At 38.6% G+C, this 21,005-nt stretch overlaps 2 protein-coding genes across 12 annotated transcripts in view; one reads left to right on the top strand and one right to left on the bottom strand.

Moving 5' to 3' along the window:
- Window positions 1-1,629, bottom strand: part of RMI1 (RecQ mediated genome instability 1) — a 25,336-nt gene extending 23,707 nt beyond the window's left edge. For 2 of the 7 annotated variants that reach the window (XM_030193657.1, XM_030193659.1), the window contains exon 1: window positions 1,507-1,629. The gene's annotated coding sequence lies outside the window, so the exon portion shown is untranslated. Of the gene's footprint in view, window positions 1-98; window positions 110-203; window positions 335-379; window positions 456-1,506 lie in introns of those variants that run through there. The other 5 variants (XM_030193660.1, XM_030193656.1, XM_030193655.1 and 2 more) reach the window with 4 other exon arrangements.
- HNRNPK (heterogeneous nuclear ribonucleoprotein K) lies at window positions 909-21,005 on the top strand. Of its 5 annotated transcripts, none has more exons than XM_030193666.1 (16): window positions 910-985; window positions 5,099-5,173; window positions 5,273-5,351; window positions 6,188-6,285; window positions 7,655-7,711; window positions 9,057-9,100; window positions 9,975-10,047; window positions 10,422-10,535; window positions 12,181-12,309; window positions 12,465-12,769; window positions 13,030-13,060; window positions 14,778-14,793; window positions 15,107-15,174; window positions 17,520-17,689; window positions 18,441-18,519; window positions 20,826-21,005. In XM_030193666.1, the coding sequence occupies exons 3-15, from the start codon at window positions 5,303-5,305 to the stop codon at window positions 18,478-18,480; spliced, it is 1,194 nt and encodes a 397-aa protein (XP_030049526.1). In that variant the 5' UTR covers window positions 910-985; window positions 5,099-5,173; window positions 5,273-5,302; the 3' UTR covers window positions 18,481-18,519; window positions 20,826-21,005. The 5 variants fall into 5 exon arrangements, with proteins under 5 accessions (XP_030049524.1, XP_030049526.1, XP_030049523.1 ...); XM_030193663.1 differs by having other exon boundaries at window positions 15,092-15,174; XM_030193665.1 differs by having other exon boundaries at window positions 13,027-13,060.

Below are 21,005 nucleotides of genomic sequence, written 5' to 3'. Positions count from 1 at the left end.
TAAATAAATAAATACAATTTGAGATAAGAAGTTCTCTGCCTCTTATCCCCTAATCAAACTGCCAGATCCCATCTCAGGTTCCCGTCCATCTCTCTCACCAGACTTTGTTCACCAAACCTTACCAAAGTGGGAGAAAAGAGACTATTTAAAAAAAACTTTTTAGAAATTTCCTCAAAAAAAATATATACATATATATAACGTACAGATTAGTCTACCCTTCCGTTTTCCTTGACTGGAATCTTCAAAAGAAGCCGTTAAAGGAAGTCTGAGAAGCAAAGAATAGTTTCAGTACTTTAGAATTTTTCCCGCCATCACACTCACATCCAGTTGCTTTAAACGCCCCCCCCCAAAAAAAAAAAAAAAAAAAAAAAAACACCACCGCATAATCTCTCATCCCATCGATGTATACTTCTCCTTCCTTTCCAGACTTTAAAAGGAAACAAATAAAAACCTCGCGAGATCTTCCTGTCAAGTGGCCTCCATTTTGTACATTGAAAAGGTGGGGTAGTGTTGTTCTGGTGGTTTGTTTCTAGGACGCTTTTATCACTATTTGTTTCTATGTATTAAATTATTTTTCCCATTTCAAATTTGTTCTGTTATTCTTGAAGCGTATGCATTGGTAACTACAGTGGATAAACCGTATTTTCCTTATCGTTTAACTTTCGATTTTTATTTTTAACCACCTTACTGTCGCACTAAATAAAATAAAACCATACGGCCAACCAAACTACTCTGCAAAGTAGGTGGAGAAACGGGGACACTAGGGGGGCCGAGCAACACAATTGCTGCTTATTGGCATTGCAACTAACCAATCGCCAGGTGGAAGGCAGCTCAGGTTACCACGGAAGCCAATCATAGTGTGCCGTTTGGCTGACGAGCTGTGTAACCCGACAGACGGGCGGTATAGGTTGTGGTTGAATTTTTTTCTCTCTCTCTCTCTTTCCTGTCTTGTCTGGTGAGTGTGCTCGGGCCGGCTGCGTGCGTGGTAAGATGATGACTGTTAATGAGTAGGAAAACATTATTATTATATATATTCCTACCAATGTGGATGTATACCCATTGGGGTACATAGGAAGTAGTGGATTTATTAATTTTTGTTTTGTAAAAGTGTTTAAAAATTATTATTTGTAGTGGGGGTTTTCAGTATGCCCAGAGGGACGCACAACGTCGTTAGTACCGCTGGTTTGTCCACAAGAAAATCTTTTCGTATCTCTATCGCATTTAGGAGAGGATAAAATATTTTTGCACGGGGTTACCTAGCCCTTACCCCCCCCCCCCTTTTTTTTTTTCTTTCTTTTTCTTCCTTTTGGGGCTAGCTGATCGACGCCTGGTTTCCTACGCAGGAAGGGCACGCGCCTAGGCCGCCATGGGCGACATCTTTGTTCGGAAGAGCGAATTAAATTATTTTATTTTCTTCTCCCCTTTTCCTCGTGCGCAATAGCATATTTTTCACATTGCAGATATTATAGTCTTTTGTGACTCTCGGTGGGGTTCGGAAAGACCTACCTCCTGGAAGGACTCTCCTCTAGCGCTTTCTTTTGTTAGGGAGGGAACCAGGGACCTTGGTGGGAGGGTAGACGGTCGTGTGGTGTAGGTTGTAAGTTGAGAGAACTGGTGGTATGCTATAGGGGTACCGAGCTTATTCTGGAATGAATCCAGTAAACGGCTGATTATTTTAATATATATCGTGCGCTCGGGTTTCGTTTTTTTTTTTTTTTTTAATCCCGCTTCTGTGCGCATGTGGTGGGGAAACGCGCACGCGGATTGACGTATTGTGTTGTGCACGCGGTTTTCTACCCGCCGCCGCCATGTTGCGTTTTTTCTTCTCCCCGTAGGCTCTGAGTAGTGCAAATGGCCGACTACGTAGCTGAGGCAGTATTTCTCCCCCCCCCCCCCCCCCCCCCCCCCCCCCCCCCCTCCATGTTGCTCTTTCTCTCCTTACAAAAAATTCTGTATGATTTGTTATGAGTAGGTAAATCTGTGCACTTTTATTTGGTGTACATGCTTGTGTGCACCTTTTTGCTAAGTAAAAGCTAGTGTGCCCGCTAGGTTACGGAAGAAATCAAGAGTAAGAATTATTGGTCGCCTTAAGAGGGAAAATGTTTTTTGTAGGTAGTTGGGGAGAATATAGAGCATTAAGAATTTTTCAACGGAAATAAAGCTGAGTAGCGTACTGCCTGATTTTAAATGTTCTCCTTTGTAATGTTTCAAGGGGCCTAGTTTGGATATTTTATGCAGTATCTCCCTAATTCAATGTTGTGTAGTATTTTTTTTTTAATTACATTTGTACCCCGCGCTTTCCCACTCATGGCAGGCTCAATGCGGCTTCATATATACAGGTACTTATTTGTACCTGGGGCAATGGAGGGTTAAGTGACTTGCCGTAAGTGGGAATCGAACTCAGTTCCCCAGGACCAGAGTCCACCACCCTAACCACAAGGCCAGTCCTCGTTACTTTGTTTATATGCTCACGTTTGCCTGTTTACATGGTGATGCCTAAATATTAACGTACAGATGCAGACTTGGGCCGTACTCTGTAACAAAATATGGGAACCCAAATGTCTTCATGTTCTGTGTGATGCATTTTGCCACCCAAATTTAGGTGATCTTTATAGAATTGGCCCCCTGTGCTCAGACATGCATATTTTGCTGTTCACCTGTGTAGTAGGTGTATGGTTGCACAAGATCATGTATGTGCTGCTGAGCTAGTTCTGGGAACATGTTTCATAAAGGCCAGTAGGCCCCTGTGTTGCCTTTTATTAAAGTAGGCACTTCTTTGGACATCTTTGAAGTATTGGGTTGTAGTGAAAAACATTAAGGGTTCTACACACAAATTACTGCAGTGGGATGCGCTGAGGTGTCCTGCTGTAAGGTTCAAATGCACATGTGCTAAATACTTATACATTTTTTTTGAGGGGGCACCTCTAGGGGTGGAGAGTGAGTGTGCCTATGTTAATCAGGAGGTCATCATTTCAATGCACTAGGTGAGCCCTTACCACTTATAGGTGATGTTAAGGGTCATGCTGAAAATAGAAAATTGACCATTTTACTGAAACACTAAAAAAATGTCCTTAGTGTTTTGGAAAGACCCATGTATGGGCATGCTAAAACCCTGGGTGTCTGAACTACTACTATTTAACATTTCTAGAGCGCTACAAAGTGTACGCAGCGCTGTACAAACACAGAAGAAAGACAGTCCCTGCTCAAAGAGTTTACAATCTAATAGACAAAAGTAAAGCATTTAAATTTAAAATATTTAAGCAGTCAAGCACAAGAGAACAGTCACAGAAGGACTGAAGATGTTGAAGGGTGGTCAGTGTGATTAGGTGTAACTCTGGTTGGAGTAGTGGGAGAAGGTGTCTGAAGGGGATGAAACAGAGTGACAAGGTGGTAACCATGGCCAGAATAAAAGCAGCTTACATTTTTATTTTGTACGTGGGACAATGGAGGGTTAAATGGCTTGCCCAAAGTCAGGAGGAGCTGCAGTGGGAATTAAACCCATTTCCCCAGGTTTTGAGGCTGCTAAATTAACCACTAGGCTGTGTTTAAAGACCTGCATAAGGGCACACTAACATTTTTTTAACCTGGTTTTGTAAAAGACCCCCAAGTGAATATAATGAAGTGAACTTGTACCTGAAAGCTTATACTTATCAGTTAAACCCATTATTGCTTGCATGTAGGTTGTTTAGATTAGTGTAGCATTTTTTTTGGGGGGGGGGGGGGAATCATCCAGTCAGGATTTGCATCTATCCTTCCTAACCAGTTGAGATTTATGAGGGTTACCCCAGTCATGCATTACTGTATGAACTGACTGCTTGCTTCTAAGAAAAAACAAGGTGGTCATAGCTGGCTTTAGTGTGTCATTACTCTTGAGATCTGTTGTCCATCACACCTTTTAGATATGTGAACTGGTCACTTTGTATTTAACATATTTGTCACATTATACTCACTTTTGATGGAATTGTTTAAAAATGTATGTTGCTTTATTAAAAAAAACTTGTATAGCTTTTTGCAGAAAACATGTTTTCTGATTGGAGGGTTGAAGATAACTGTCTTATGGATAAAGGGGCATTCACCTTAGGTCTGGTCCAACCGGTTGAAATATGGTTTGTGTCAGTAGAGGATTAAAGTAGTATCAAGCTACATAAATAACCCTTTATAATATCAAGAATGTTCTCAGTGTCTTAGTATTAGCATGGAAGTAAATAATTGCTTGGGTTCAGTCCTTTTTAAAGGAATAGGCGATCCTTCTAGAACAGTGTTGAGACCAGTTGACAGAAGACTGTACTGCTTCAATCTTTCCTAAACCTATGTTAAGTGGAAGACTTCGTTTCTAATGCTGTTAATCTGGCACGGCAACTAGTAGCACCAAGCTCGGTGAAGAATAAATCTACTACTACTACTTACAATTTCTTTAGCACTACTAGACATACGCAGCGCTGTACACTTGAGACAGTCCCTGCTCGACAGAGCTTACAATCTAATTAGGACAGACGAGATAAGGGAATATTAAAGTGAGGATGATAAAATAAGGGTTAGAAGTTAAAAGCATGGTAGTTTGTCAAACATTTGCTTTTAATTTTCCCTATAAATAAGGGTAGCATAGCATGGGAGTATTTTCTTTGTCAATAGAGAGAAGATGAATTGAAAAATGGGACTGCAAGCATAAGGACCAATAACTTCTGTTAACTTCTCTGTGAAAAGCAGTTTACTGGCATTTTAAGTCGTGGGTGTACAGTAAAATAGCTGTTGATGAGCAGTCTTGACATTTCATGTATTTATTTATTTAGATTTTGCTCACACCTTTTTCAGTAGTAGCTCAAGGTGAGTTACATTCAGGTACTCTGGATATTTCTCTGTCCCAGGAAGGCTCACAATCTAAGTTGTACCTGAGGCAATGGCGGGTTACGTGAGACTAACCTGATATTTCTGCATCGCTACTTTGTTTTAGCATGTTTTTAGAAGTACATATAGATGACCTGTAGTTGCTATGTCTGAGGTTTGCATGCTTATTTGTGTAGTTACCTGACTTTTTTTTTTTTTAATACTGTTAATATCAGAATTGTAAATGAGCAAATCCAAAACTTTGTTTTTATAGGCTGCTGTGACATTAGGGTGCCAGTGGTTGATCCCGCCCAGAATACTTCCATTCTGCCAAGGACATATATAACTGGTATGTTCTGGGGGCAGATTTTTATTTGCTGCTAGTTTATTCAAGCAATATGTTGCATGTATTTTCATGTAAAGCTTATGCTGCTGTCACTTTTGGCAGGTTGTATCCATTACTATATAATACAAAAACATGGAAACAGAACAGGAAGAGGTCGAGTTTACCAACACAGAGACAAATGGTAAGCTTTTAAGAATAGTTTGGTTAAGTCAGGTGTTTTTTCAAAATAAAAAATCTTTTATTCCGATGGTAATTGGCTCACATAAGTTCTTATAAAATACTGCATTACACTTAGTATGGGGTTTTCTGTATAAAAAATGCAGTCTTTAACACTTGTTTGGTTTGTACTGTATCAACTTAAATTTCTTTCGCTAAAAATTCAAACATCATCAAAATCTATAATATTTGACTTTTGAATGTCAAAACTGTGGTGAATATGGAGGTGTCGAACATCTTGAGGGGTATTTCTTAGTTCTAATGCATTGGCGAACTTATTTTGATACAGTACTCTCAGGTTGATGTATTGTAAAATTGGGCAAATGTGATTTCCAGGTGTATTGGCCCCTTTGAGAGGATAGGGCAGTGCAGCATTTTGACACACTTAAGGCTTTCCAGCTTGTTACCTGGCTTTTCATGTTGTGAATGAGATGTTTTAATATCTAAAAGTAGAGTTATGGAAGTAACCTCTTTTCTTTTCTTTTTTTTTTTAATAAAGGAATTTTGATGATGCTAATGTAATGGTTGACACTTTAATTTGAACTGTGAACAGCAGTTGTATTTGACCAACCATTTCCTTGTGCTTGGATGCTTTCTACTGCAAATAATGCCTAATTTATCATAAGTAGAGTATTTTGTGTTTGTGAAATATTACATACTTTATTCTAAATGTTGACAGATGCAAATAATTTAAAGCTTTAAGTTGCTAATGTGCTACATCTTTAAAGTCTATCAGCTATGATGAGGAACGGTAGGATTTCTCCTTTTTGACCATGGAGCTATGTTTGTTTTGGCGAGTAGGGAAACGACCTGCTGAGGATATGGAAGAAGAGCAAGCTTTCAAGAGATCACGCAATACAGATGAGATGGTTGAACTTCGCATCCTGCTGCAGAGCAAAGTGTGTACTTCAGTTTTTTTTTATTGGTCATTTTAAAAATGCATATAGATGTGTATTAAACAGAAAAGCTTAAGGTATTTCGGCATCTAAGACCTGATTTATTAAACTTTTTTTCTCCCCTATACCCACAGAACGGAAGAAGTCTTAGGGGCCCTTTTACTAAGTAGTGTTAAGCTTACTGCTTGCCAAATCCAGAACTGCCGCAGGAACCCGGCAGTAGTTTCTACCCCTAGCTTGCATAATTTCTGGTGCTACAAAAATGTGTCCTATTTTTGTAGTGCCAGATCTTAACCGGCATTAATGGCTGGATGGTTACTGTCATCTCAGTGGGCGGCAGTAGGGCTTCCCCCTCCCCAAAATGGCTGTGCAGTATTTACCACATGTCAATTTCTTTTTCTCAAAAAGACAGCCTTTACCTGCAGCTTGGTAAAAGGGCCTCTTAGTGAATTGGGACACTAGTTAATTTGTACAAACTGTTTAGAACATGGATTCATTCAAAAGAAGAATGCTTTAAAGTGTCTGTGTATCTTATAGTCGAGATACTTGACTGGTCTTGAGGTCAACTAATACATCAAGATGTAACAAACTAGCTTTTATCCTAGACCAAACATATTTGAACCTACATTGTGGATATCCTGAAATACAGACCTGTTTGCAAACATCATTATGGTGGTTTGTAGCTTAATGTAAACCAATACCCTCAATGTGGTGGTTACATTGATAGGAAAAATTTTGTGAGAAAAAATTTATTTAAAAGAGAAAATACAGTTTATGGTAGTGGTCTGCTTTGGATGATCACTTGGGAAATGATTAAGGATCATGCCCCTACTGGTCAGTCATATTGCTTTTTAGTCTTGGGTGATTTTACCTAGATAGTATACATAAGAGTTAAAGTTTAAAAAAAAATCTGTTTACATACAGTAAAGGGTTATGAGGGTAGGTTTGAAGCCATTAGTAGATTTTCAGGGGTGGTCAAACTAACTTGTATAAGAAACACACATAATGTGTCACAAAAGTGAATTGACTACCATTGTTCAATTAATGTGTGAATGTAGCTTATGCATATGGATACCGTGCATCTTGAAAATAGATGGCAGTGTGCATTCAGAAAAGAACATTCAGTTTTGGAGTGTAGTGTTCTATTGTGACCACCTCAATATAAATTTTCAAATGGGCAAATTTCACATTCAATTCACAAGGTCACTTTAAATTGAAAAAAGTGGAAAATGTTCTGGTGCTGTCGCAGAATTAGCGAATCATTTTTTCTTTTTGGGGGCAGAATCTATATTGCTCATTTCAAGTAAACACAATAATTTAAAGGAGGTAGGCAAATTTGATATGTAAAATGCTTTTTTTTTTTTCTTTAAAGAATGCTGGAGCAGTGATTGGAAAGGGTGGCAAAAATATTAAGGCACTTCGTACAGACGTAAGTTTTTTCAAGAGTTTTGTAAAGTATTGCATGTATTAAATCTATGTACGTAATTTAGATGCTTTATGATGTAGTTTAAAGCTGTTTCTGATTATGTAGTCTTAAATATGTATATATTTTTGTAAGTACTTAGCTTGTTAGTGAGACACTTCTAACCAGGTTTCATTAAACTAAAGTTTTAAGCAATATAGTTTTTCCATTAAAATATCAGAGTTCTTCAGATATCTTGTTAGTGAAACCATTGGAGGTGACTAGCATAAACTAGAGAGATGAGTATACTTTAACTTCTTAAAATGTTCATCTGTTCTTATTTAACAGCTTGCACATGAAGCACAAAGACATAAATGTAAAGAAGATTGCATGATTTAAATTTGGGTATAGAACAGTATCCATTGTACTATTTTGTAGCTAGGCTGCAGTTTTATTAACTAATACGGAGGCATATTTTCAAAGCACTTAGACTTACAAAATTCTATAGGTTGCTATATAACTTTTGTAAATCTTAAGTGCTTTAAAAATGACTCCCCCTTATATATATTTGAACACAAATTTTAGTGGGTTGACTCTTGTGATTAGACACATATAGTTTCTATTAAAAATTATTATAAAAAAATACATTACTGCTTGGAGCTACTTCTGATAAGGCAATTTGAGCATGGAGAAATTTGTTAGTACACTTCATGGTTTTATAGAAAATATTTTAATTGTAGCATAAATTAATGAGAAACTTGAATTTTCAAATTTTCAGTTCATCAGTTCAATGTGTGCTGCTTCTTAATATAGAATACATATAAACTTTCTGAATCCAGATAGTGTAGTTACATGCCTGGATTATATAATTTCCTGTTTGCCTTAGATTTTAATATCCTGTTAACCACGATAGGATGTGTCTACCCTCATGAGCCAATCTGCTACCAAAACGTATGTGTTAAAAGTTAATGTAGTTTTTATAAGAAGTAACTCATAAGGTCCACAAATGATAAATCACAGTAAATGTAAAGCAGTCCTTTTAATTGTATTAATCTTAATACAATACAAATTAAGATTGTTTCATTGAGAGTAATGAGTATAGTTTTGTATTAAATTAAAATTTATTGCTTTTCCCCCCTTTTCCCTCTCCTTGTTTTTTTGGCCATATATCTCCGTTGCCCATGTACTGGATCGACTTGCCCCGCGTTGCCCATCATGACGTTGGCCCATCCACCCCTGAACGCCCATGTGAAAACCCTGGTTGGCTTTGCCCAAAAATGTGCTCGTTGCCAAACGGGCACCATTCTTGACAACTTCTGATTGAATACCCATGCCCAATGCCAACATCCACGAACGCCAATGACCAATGCAGTACAATGCCAGTGTTTCAGTCCCAGACAGCAGTGGCCCCGAGCGGTATGTCCCAACAGTTTATGCCTCACTGCCTGATTAGAAAGAGAAATGTATTTTATTACCTGCCTTTAGTATAATTTAAATAGTAACCCCTTTATAGACAGTGTATTGTTTTTTGTATTATTTTCCCCATTTAAGTCTTTTGTCACTGAACTTGTACTTGAGTTACCCACACAAAACAAACCACTAATTCAGTGGAAGGTGCACAGCTTCAAGTATTGAATATTTGCTGCATCGTACATCAAGTTATTTACAGGATAGTCTTTCGCTCTGTCTTTGTGACCCACCTTGCTCCCCAACATTGCTTGTTCATTCCCCCCCCCCCCCCCTCCCCCTCCCTGATGAAATGCTAACTCTCTGGTTCACTTTTCTTCGCTTCATTTGTGTTGTCTTTGTTTTAGTCTTGCATCTGTATTTGTTTTCTTGCAGAGCCCATTAGCAATCTAATTTCTAACTGGTCTCCATAACTTTACTCCAAATACAATGTTCACCCCTTGCATATTCCTAGTTTTCCTATAAGTAAGGTGTGCCAATTTTTCTTTTTCTTTTTCTTTCCAGTTTGAGGGAGTGTAACCTAAATTAGTGGTGGTGGTGGGGAGCATTGATAGTCACTTCTGCTTTCATTTCTGCTTCAGTATTTTGTCCAATCTGAGCCCTTCCAGAAGCCCTCTGCCAGGCGTAGATTTAAATTTATCATGTATGTTAAGCATAAACAGATGCATGTGTAAAATTTTACATATATTTTCAGTGGGGAATTTTAATTTAAATTTTGAGATGTTGCTGTCAAATTTTTTTATATAGACTTCTATGTAACAGATAAACTTACATCATTTTCTCTTCCTGCTTGTCCTGTATTGTGTGATTCTTACGTTTCCAGTATATTGAGTATCAGTGCAGATATAGACACAATTGGAGAAATTTTGAAGAAAATCATCCCTACTTTAGAAGAGGTAAATCTTAATTTATGGTGAAACTATTGAGCTTTCTGTACACATATATTTTGAAGATAAGGGTCTGTGAAATTGTTCTGTCAATGTGCTTACCAAGTCACAATTATTATATAGAGGTATATGCAGAAGAAATTATTTTTAACAGGCACTTCAAGACCCCAAAGGTTTTTTTTGTTTTTTTTTATTTGGGGGGGGGGGGGGGGGGGGCATTTTTTCCTTTAGGGATGGAAGTAGAGCTGCAGAAACTAGCATATTTGGTAGATTCCCTGCAGTTCTTTTTTTTTAAACTGTTTCTATTGATCCAAAAGGGTATCTGTTCAATTTTGCACTTTGCTAAATATTTAATAAAACACAATTCTGTATTTCATATACAGTATCAACACTACAAAGGAAGTGACTTTGACTGTGAGTTAAGACTGTTAATTCACCAGAGTTTGGCAGGAGGAATTATTGGTGTCAAAGGTGCAAAAATCAAAGAGCTCAGAGAGGTAAGTTTGTCTCCCCTATTTTGTTGAGCCTTTTATTTTATGGGAAGGAGATTGAGGCACTTCTGGGTTCAGTACTTTTGAAAAGTTTTGGGGTTTTTTTTACCTCAAAATGCGCAGGAATTGATTTACAGCTCTGTTTCTAAAAGGGGAAGAAGTGAAAACTACAATCTTGCAAGGGTGGTTTTGAAGGGTAATCATGGGATTATCATATTTTCATTTGCAGCAAGGGAGAGTAATACATGGCATTTGTTCTGTACATATTCAAAATACTAGAGTACCTGGAAATCTCAAAATATACTACTACTACTTATTTCTATAGCGCTGCTAGACGTACACAGCGCTGTACACTTGAACATGAAAATAGTGCTATAGAGAGCAATTCTTCATCATATTGGAAAACTTCATCGGTCTCTGCCATCTCCAGGCTTGGACCTGATGATAAGGTACAAAATTGTAACCACTTGTGTGGTAATAGTTCATTTTTTATAAGGCTACAAGTTAATCGCAGTTAACTATGAGCGCAATGCACCTTTCATTAATCGTGATTAGTTTAATCGCATCGCAGCATCTCCAGTCTCCAATGTCTCTTCTGCTGACTTTCACTCTTGACCCCTGATCCAGCGTTTTTTCCCCCTCCAAACAGGACTCAACATCACCCCCCACACGTCAGCCTACCTTTAAAATGGTCTTCTGTTGGTCCCCAGTAGCAGCAGTGGTTCATATATGGTGCCTGTGGTGGTCTGCTCCAAAGCTTTCCCTCTGCCTCCTCTGATATCCTTTCCTGTTTTTGCATGGGATGGATGGGTCAGAAGGAAAGCATCAGACATAGCCACAGGTAGCCACTGCCAGGGACCAACAGAAGACCACCTTGAAGATTGGGGGGGAGGGGAGTGGAATTGAGAGAGGGCAGATGCCGAACCCTTAATGGGAGGAGTGGAGAACCTTTAGTGGGAGGAGTGGAGAACCCTTAGTAGGAGGAGTGGACTGAGCTGCAGAACTAGAGGGGTCACCAGTGGAAGCTGTTGCCAAAGCAGTAAGGTCCAGCAGCCACAAAAGAACTTTGTATTGCTTCTCATGAGGGGGGGAGGGAGGGGGAGATGTTGAACAGTAGGAGGGAGAGAGAGAATGGACCTGGGGGGGAGGAGTAAAGGGAGGGAAGGAAGAGACAGGGAGATACGTTAGATCTGGGGTGTGGGGGTGGGAAAGATCAGCCCTTAAGAGAGGGGGGTGGGATTTGATATACCTACTTTCTGCGGTTACAGTTAAGGTGGTTTACATATTATATATACAGGTACTTATTTTGTGCTAGGGCAATGGAGATTTAAGTGATTTGCCCAGTCACAAGGAGCTGCAATGGGAAATAAGTAGATAAAAAAAACTTTAATTGTGATCAGACGTTAATCGCACACGTGATCGCAATTAAAAAATTTTTATTGAACTGCAGCCCTAATTTTTTTTTTATCCTACAGCTGAAGTGCTGCTTTGGCTTTCGAGTTGTACACTTTTGAATATGTATAGGCATGCTGAGGAAAGAGGGGAAGAACCTAAAACAAGTTTAAAACAAATGTGCATGGCAGACAAACACAGGGATATTGCATTTGTATATGCTGCTTTCATTTGGTCTTTGTTTAAATTTGTTTTACAGAATACTCAGACAACCATTAAGCTTTTCCAAGAATGTTGTCCTCATTCCACTGATCGAGTGGTTCTCATTGGAGGAAAGCCTGATAGAGTTGTTGAATGTATCAAGATTATCCTTGATCTTATTTCAGAGGTAATTTTTTATGTAAAATGCATGTTGAAGCATTTTGCAAACTTTTTTTTTTTTTTTGTTTCATTATCATAGACTTCATATAAATTCTTTTTTTGTTGTTGTTGTTTCATTATCATATACTTCCATATAAATTCTTTTTTTTTTTTTTTTTTAAGTCTCCAATCAAAGGGCGTGCACAGCCTTATGATCCCAACTTCTATGATGAAACATATGATTATGGTGGTTTCACAATGATGTTTGATGATAGACGAGGACGCCCAATGGGATTCCCTATGCGTGGAAGGGGTGGCTTTGATAGGATGCCTCCTGGTCGTGGTGGACGTCCAATGCCTCAGTCAAGAAGAGATTATGATGATATGAGCCCTCGCAGAGGTCCTCTCCCACCACCACCGGGTCGTGGAGGGAGGGGTAGCCGAGCCCGTAATCTTCCCCTTCCTCCTCCACCTCCACCCAGAGGCGGGTAAGTGCATGTGAATTTATGTAGAAGAAATCTGTCTATTAGGCATCAATCTATGAATGTGGGTGGCCTTTTGTAACCAAAAAAAACACAAACCCTGCCCAGTGTTTAGAAGTTAACCTGCTAACACTGAGTTTGGAGAAATACATGTCTGCTTATAACCATGTATTAACAATGTAGTAAATTATTAGCACGTACAATAACTTTTAAACGTGTGGGGTTTTTTTCTTTTCTCTCCCCCCTCCCCCCCCCCCTTTCAGTAGAGGTAGACCTGGTGACCATTATGATGGAATGGTAAGAACTTGTATTTATTTATTTTCCTCAAGCTTTAAAAGTAAAGTAAAACATTTAATTTTAATCAGGGCTAGAAAATAAAAGCTTTTCTAATTTTGTTGAATTTTTAAGGAGCAGCTAGTGAGCATTGTGGACTTTGTGTTATGGGCAACTTTGCCTTACTCTTCACTACCAGTTATAATAATCTAGTACATACTGTGTTGTCATTGCAAGTAGTATACCATGCCATACTTTGTATTATTTGAATATTTTTACTGCTCTAATTGCCTATTGCTTATGTTTGATCTATTCTTACTGTATACCGCCTTGAGTGAATTCCTTCAATAAGGCGGTAAATAAATCCTAATATATATTTGCTATAGATACAAATGTGTGTGAAATTTTTCTGCTAATGCTACTATCATTAGATTCTAATAATATTGATATAGTCTATTGAGGGACAAACTTTTTAAATTGTCAGAACCCACATTTTTAAGAAACATTTGCAAAACAAAGGGAGATTAACATTTTTCCATATTTATTGGATTTTGTAAATTGAATTGAGAAAATATTGCATAGGCTACATGAGGTCATGGATGTTATGTGCATAACAATATTAAGATGGTTTGTGGGTTTATTTTAATTCTTGGAAATATTCGTTGCCCTACCTTTTTCTTTAACAGATTTAGGACTCCTTTTGTGAAGTCGTGCTAGTGATTAGTGGCACACCAAATGCAACAAAGCTTATTCAGTTTCTGTGGGCTTCATTGCATCCAGCACACACTAATTGGTAGCATCACTTTGTAAAAGGAGCCCTTAAGGTGATAAAATTACAGGAAGTAAGTCTGTAAGATTTTGTTAACCTATAGTGGTGCAATACTGTATGAGGCATTATCTTGTATTTTGCCTTATTTTTGGCTTAGTTGATTTCTGTTATGCCAGAACCTAAGCCTTTTTTTGGTCCTAATAGTTTTCACTTTCGCATTCTTTTCAACATATTCCTCATTCATGGTGCATTCTGTACTTGTGTGCCACTACCACAGTAACAGTCGTCGGGGCTAAAATATGAGAGCAAAGAACATTATTGTGCGTTGCACTATACAAAGTTTATAACCTGCAGGTGCCAATATAGTTCGTTGCTTCTCACAAAATGCAAACAAAATGATTGAACCATACGTTCAGTAGCACTTAAAACTTTATTTGAATTCGTGTAAAAAGTGGCAGTAGCACTGGTTCATGGAGTGATACCTTTGTGGTACAACCAAAACGGTTTACATATATTATATACAGGTACTTTCTCTGTCCCTAGTGTGCTTAGTCTGATTTGTATCTGGGGCAGTTGAGGGTTAATTGAACCCAGTTCCCAAGGTTCTCTGCCCACTGCATGCTAATTGTTTGTTAGTAAATGATTTGCATATATGTGTGTGTTTGTCAAAACCTTTTGATAGGGTGTGGAGTTCTGTTTTCTCATAGACTGTTTTGACAGTGACAAGCAAAGGTGTGTTTTTTGTTTTAAATAGATTTCTGTTGCACAGATTTAAATTTTTTATGTGTAAAATCCTGTTTTAATTTGTGGTTATTGGATGATGCAGGCACATTGTGTGCATATGTATTGAAGTGTACAAAGATTAACACAACTTTTTTTTTTTTTCCCTTCCATCCTCTCTTCCCCCCCCCCCCCCCCCCCCCCCCCCCCACCACCAAAAAAAAAACCCCGTGTACACCCCGGATGTCACAGGGTGCTTCTGCATATGGTGAGTTGGTTTGGGTTGTTTTGTATTTGTTGCAGGTGGAAATTGGAGTAGGAAAATTGATAACAAATAACCTATTATCAATTACAATGTTCTAGTACATATTGTGTTGTCATTGCAAGTAGTATACCATGCCATACTTTGTATTCAAATATTTTTACTGTTCTAATTGCCTATTGCTCATGTTTGATCTAGTCTTACTGTACACCGCCTTGAGTGAATTTCTTCAAAAAGGTGGTAAATATATCGACCATCTTTGAAAAGCCCTATTGTAATATCTAAAATATATTTGATCAAACAGATGTTTTTCCTGTAGGAGGTCGTAGCTCATATGGTGATATTGGTGGGCCTGTCATCACAACACAAGTAACAATTCCTAAAGATGTGAGTGTGCAATTTCTTCCATTTTGTTAAATAAAATTTATATATATATATATATATATATATATATATATATATATATATATATATATATGACATCGTATGCTTAATTGTGAAAACACTTTTTCTAGTGCCTTAATTGTGCTGTGGTATTGTAATGCCATCTTTAAGACAATCCTGCTGCCTATCTTCATGGGACAAGTTTGGCTAGCACCTGTCATGGATCCTATTAGATTGTCCTCTTCTAGCATTAATTTGTTCTTAGCATGTAAGGTATCCTAAGGGTCACATGACACTCCTTTGGCAAGGTTGTATCAAACATATAAACGGCAAGTGACCGTACTCACTTGTAAGTGCGCAGTACAGACTTCCCTCTCTGTCCCGCCCTCGTGTCATGATGTCAGAGGGCGGAACAGAGAGGGAAACTGAGTCGAATTGTCGGACGCTGACGCTGCCACCTGGAAAGGAACATCGCGCGAAACAACCTCCCCCTCTTCACTGCCCTGACAGCACCTCTCGCCTCCGTGTGGAAACGCTGCAGGCAGCAGCAGAGCGATCTGCTGCTGTGTGTAGCGCTTTGACACTGAGCTGAGAGGCGCTGTCAGGTCAGTGCAGGGGGCACGGAGGGGGGAGGGAGTGGCAGCGATGAGGTAGCTGGACATGGGGGGAGGGCAGGGGGAGAGGCCATGGTTGCTGGACTTGGGGTGAGAGCAGGGCACAGAGGAGGGTTGCTGGACATGGGGGGGGCCAAGGGAAAGAGGAGGGTTGCTGGATATGGCGGGGAGGATCAGTGGAAGGGGTTGAGGCCAGAGGAGAGAGGAGGGCTGCAATACTCGCCCGTTTTTACGGGATTAACAGCTAGTCAGTTATAAAGTGTTACTAGTTCAATGGAAACGTTTTACTGTTTTCTGGGACTGTAAGAGTCAGCTTTGTGGGTGCTGAGTGAACCCATAATTGAACAAGCTCTTCCATTTGTCGGTGACTGGTTTTATACTACTACTATTTAGCATTTCTATAGCGCTACAAGGCGTACGCAGCGCTGCACAAACATAGAAGAAAGACATTCCCTGCTCAAAGAGCTTACAATCTAATAGACAAAAAATAAAGTAATCAAATCAATTAATGTGTACAGGAAGGAGGAGAGGAGGGTAGGTGGAGGCGAGTGGTTACGAGTCAAAAGCAATGTTAGTGGGCTTTCAGTCTAGATTTAAAGGTGGCCAAGGATGGGGCAAGACGTAGGGGCTCAAGAAGTTTATTCCAGGCATAGGGTGTAGCAAGACAGAAGGCGCGAAGTCTGGAGTTGGCAGTAGTGGAGAAGGGAACAGATAAGGATTTATCCGTGGAGTGGAGTGCACGGGTGTAGGGAAGGACGAGTGAGGAGAGATACTGGGGAGCAGCGTACATTTATAGGTTAGTAGAAGAAGTTTGAACAGGATGCGAAAACGGATAGGGAGCCAGTGAAGTGACTTGAGGAGAAGGGGGTAGTATGAGTAAAGTGACCCTGGCGGAAGACGAGACAGGCAGCAGAGTTTTGAACCGATTGGAGAGGGGAGAGGTGACTAAGTGGGAGGCCAGCAAGAAGCAGATTGCAGTAGTGTAAACGAGAGGTGACAAGGGTGTGGATGAGGGTTTATACTATTTATGGTATTGCCCAGTCATTTTTGGAATGTTGGTACCGATGACTTGGGTATAGCTGTCTTCTGTAAGGGCTAAGCTTTCGAGCCTGGGAGTGGGGAAGGTTGTAGGGTGTGTTTTTTTTTTTTTTTTTTTTTTTTTTTAATAGATAAATGCACACTGTGGGGCCTACCCATTTTCCCCCACCCCTGGCTTGACCTGGAGCAATAGGTACATGAACTCAGGCAAATTTGATGCATGTTTCTGTTGCCTGTGATACGTTCAAACTTATTTATTACAGGATTTAAATTAGGCCATTAGTGACCTTCTCTTCTGGGTTTTGTTAACCAATCAAAACCAGCATTAAAATAAGTTACCATGCTGATTTAACTAAATTATAACTTACTGAAAATACTGATACCACCTCCTACCTAGGCCATGAATGTAAGAGCATGCTTTTCCTGGGCATAACTATATGCTGCCTTTTTTTTTTATAACTCCCAGTCCAATATTCCTTTTAGCGCATGACCAATACATGGCACATGTTAACTATCCACTATATCAAAGAAATGCTTTTCTGTTTGGATTTTGAGAGTATTTTTTGGTAGTTCTACTCAACTGATAACCACCACATCCTTCATGTGGACATCAGCTAATTTCATTTTTTCACATGAAATGCCATACAACTTTGCATGCTTCATATAATATGTTTTATGGGGGATTTTTTTTTTCAGTTGGCTGGCTCTATTATTGGTAAAGGAGGCCAGAGGATCAAACAAATTCGTCATGAATCTGGGGCTTCCATCAAAATTGATGAACCTTTAGAAGGATCAGAAGATCGGATCATTACCATCATAGGCACACAGGACCAGATACAGAATGCACAATACTTACTGCAAAACAGGCAAGTTGAGCTGCAGAGTAGCATTTGCATATTGGTTTTAAAATTCTTGAGCATTTCTAGGTTTCTTAGTTAGACATTTCAGACATGTCTTGAGTGTGACCTAACTTCTCAATTTCTTCCTGTATGATAGTTTTTGCTCTGATTTTTCTCTTTTATTCTCTATTTCTTACTAAAATGAAGATAATGCTCAAAGCCAACTTTGCTGGAAGAAGTCTTAACCAATGAGTCTTTCACGTTTCTTTGGTGAAACTGCTGCAAAAAGTACTTGTAAATAGAAAAACTTCATATTATAGTAGAGAGCCTGTAGAATATAGAGAAGATTTCAGTGGATGTTGGTCTAGTTCTGTGTGGAAGACTAGTGATTTTGTTGTTTTTAGATAACTAAATTGACAACAAATCACAGTCTGCCATATGGCACAGACCATGCCTCTACAGGACAAGTTGAAAATGGGTTTTGATTGGTGCTATTTAATGCAGCATTTCACACCATACTAGCATTCTCTTCTGCCATTAACAGCTTTAGATTTCTTTTGCTTAATTATGCCATACTAATGTTTGTGCTGTAGTAAGCATTTCAGTGTACTGCATTAACTAATCTCTAGGTAGCATAACAGATTGTGTAAAACAAAATTCACTAGTTCAAATAGGAAGTTAAATCAGCTGTTTAAATTTATAGTTATGGGTTTTGACTTCTTAACATTGAAAGGCACATGCTTAAAGGTTCTAATGCAAGGTTTTCTTTTTTTTATAGTGTGAAGCAGTATTCTGAAGATTATTCTTATGGGTTTTGACTTCTAAACATTGAGAGGCACATGCTCAAGGGTTCTAATGTAAGATTTTCTTTTTTTATAGTGTGAAGCAGTATTCTGGCAAGTTTTTCTAAGACTAGTGAAGAATGAAGGAGTCCTGCATCTTTTGTTTTTCATTTTTTTATTTTATCTGCACTTCCGTTTATAATAAAAAAAAAGCCAACATTCCTCTGCTTCATAGGTGTACTGCATTTGAGGTGTAGAAAAATCTTTGCTGTTCACCAGATGTAATGTTTTAGTTCTTTAGATACCAGGGGGCAGAGGGGGGGTTGGGGATATTAACATTGTAGTTGGAAACAGTAGCAGACTGAGTGAATTTTATTTTTGTCAGTGATTTAAATTGTAATGTTTTCTGTAACTATTGTGAACTCACTGCTTTAAGTACACTGTATGTTGTGGAGGGCATATATGCTGGTCTGTGTTCCTTACTTCGATTCAGAGCAGTGTGCAGAATGTAATGTTCATTTTTTTTTTGTAAGGCATTTTATGATTTTTAAAATAAATTTAGTGAACCAGTGCTTTGTTTTTATATTTGCATTGAGGTTTATTCTAAAATTTGTATCCAGGAGGAGTGGCCTAGTGGTTAGGGTGGTGGACTTTGGTCCTGAGGAACTGAGTTCGATTCCCACTTCAGGCACAGGCAGCGCCTTGTGACTCTGGGCAAGTCACTTAACCCTCCATTGCCCCCATGTAAGCCGCATTGAGCCTGCCATGAGTGGGAAAGCGCAGGGTACAAATGTAACAAAAATAAGTACCAACAGCTACCAAAATAATTTTATATTCCTTTTCCCAGACACGCACACAAAACATGTGCCTTAAATATAATTCAGTATTCATAAGAACACAAGCCCAAGCGAAGCATGCATGTAATGTGTTCCATCAACTCCCTTTACTGCTGACAAACTCTTCCAGAACACACAACTTTACATTTTCATCCTTAATGATTCTGATTATTGGTACAGGGAGGGTGGGTTTTGTTTCTTCAGTGAGGCTATTAATTTAAAACAGATTTCCCTTACTGTTAATCGTTAAGGATATTTTAGTCCTCATTTGAGACGTTTACAACAGCCGGGTGCTTTGGTCAGCAGAGAGCTATTGGTTTGTGCCTGCACTAGAGCTGCACTTACTATGAAACTTTTGTGTGCATATAATTTAAATAAAATTTACTTTAAGCATTGCCAGGCTGTGTTTCAGCGTTGTTCCTGCGCTATGGGATCAGTGCTTTTTAAGGAAAGATCCTGGGCTTGATGGGCCTTTTGGTACCAGTATGGTACTCCTATGTAGTCATTTACTGGTAATATGTTCTGCATTATTACTGGCATAATGTCACGCTTGATCTGTAGTTTTACTACCAGTTCCCTTATAGGAGTGCATGAAGTTGCTTATCTAGCCAAGTGGTCATATATAAAGCAAGGTTGGAAAATAGTGTGCCACAAAATGGCAGTACACTTTACTGTTTCAATTAAGGTTTTGTTCAGGAATTAATGGACTAGGGTAGATTTTGTGGATGTAGAAGTATGCCAGGACTAAGCAAGAAACGTTTGGGACTAGATTCTATATAGTCACACCTTAAAAAAAAAATCTGCACCAAAATGAAATTTGCTTTAAGCGTATTTTATAAAATATGCTTTTAATTTAGTAATACTCTTCCAAGTCTAAATTTTCATGCAGTTTATAGAATGTGCGGGTCCACTCAACTAAATTTAGTCGTGCCAGTTACACCAAGTAAAGTCTGTTTTAAATCCTGACACCTAATTTAGGGGCGGAGCAGATGTAGTGTAATGTGCATGGTTACGCTCATGACCTGCCTGTGGCCACACCCCCTTTTCAACTATGCAACTTACAAGTTATGCACACCACATTACAGAATACACTTACCAAGTAGTGCATGTTAATTCTAATTAATGCCATTTAGTGTTGGTAGTTGTTTACATCCAATTATCAGTGCTGATTAGCTGGTTAACCCATTAGTTTCTGTTATATATATATATATATATATATATATATATATATATAATCCTGAGGTTCGTGGGGGGAGGGGGCGCAAATTGACAGCAGAGATCTTAAGGAGGCAGTATACGTTGGCAAATTCTGTACATAATGTGGTAACAGTGCCAGTATATCAGTGTTCCACTTTTCTATAAAAATTACTACAGTGTTCAAAGAAGTTCCCTAAGTAGAGTAAACCTATAATCGGTAAACAGCTTCAGATTACTACTCCTCCAAGGCTTATATGTTCCCATCATATTGCCAATTTAAAAATGCAAAAGAATATGCATTTGCCAAAAGCTCAAAATCTTGTTTGTTTTTTTCCCCCATTTTTCCAGGTGAGCTGAGGTGCTCTTGTGCCTTATGTCCAAGAAAACTTTGCTGCAGATCTGATGTCAAAAGGTTGAAAGGGGACTGTACAGTGAGCAGTACTGAAATGAGTACTTTGAATTTTTGACAGTTTGTTTAAAATGTTTTTTTATTCTTACAAATAAAATTAATTTAAAACAAAAATTGAA

The sequence above is a fragment of the Microcaecilia unicolor genome, chromosome 2, assembly GCF_901765095.1.
Source record: "Microcaecilia unicolor chromosome 2, aMicUni1.1, whole genome shotgun sequence".
Lineage (NCBI taxonomy): Eukaryota > Metazoa > Chordata > Amphibia > Gymnophiona > Siphonopidae > Microcaecilia > Microcaecilia unicolor.
Note: the sequence above shows the minus strand (reverse complement) of the source record. Positions and strands in the feature narration are given on the sequence as shown.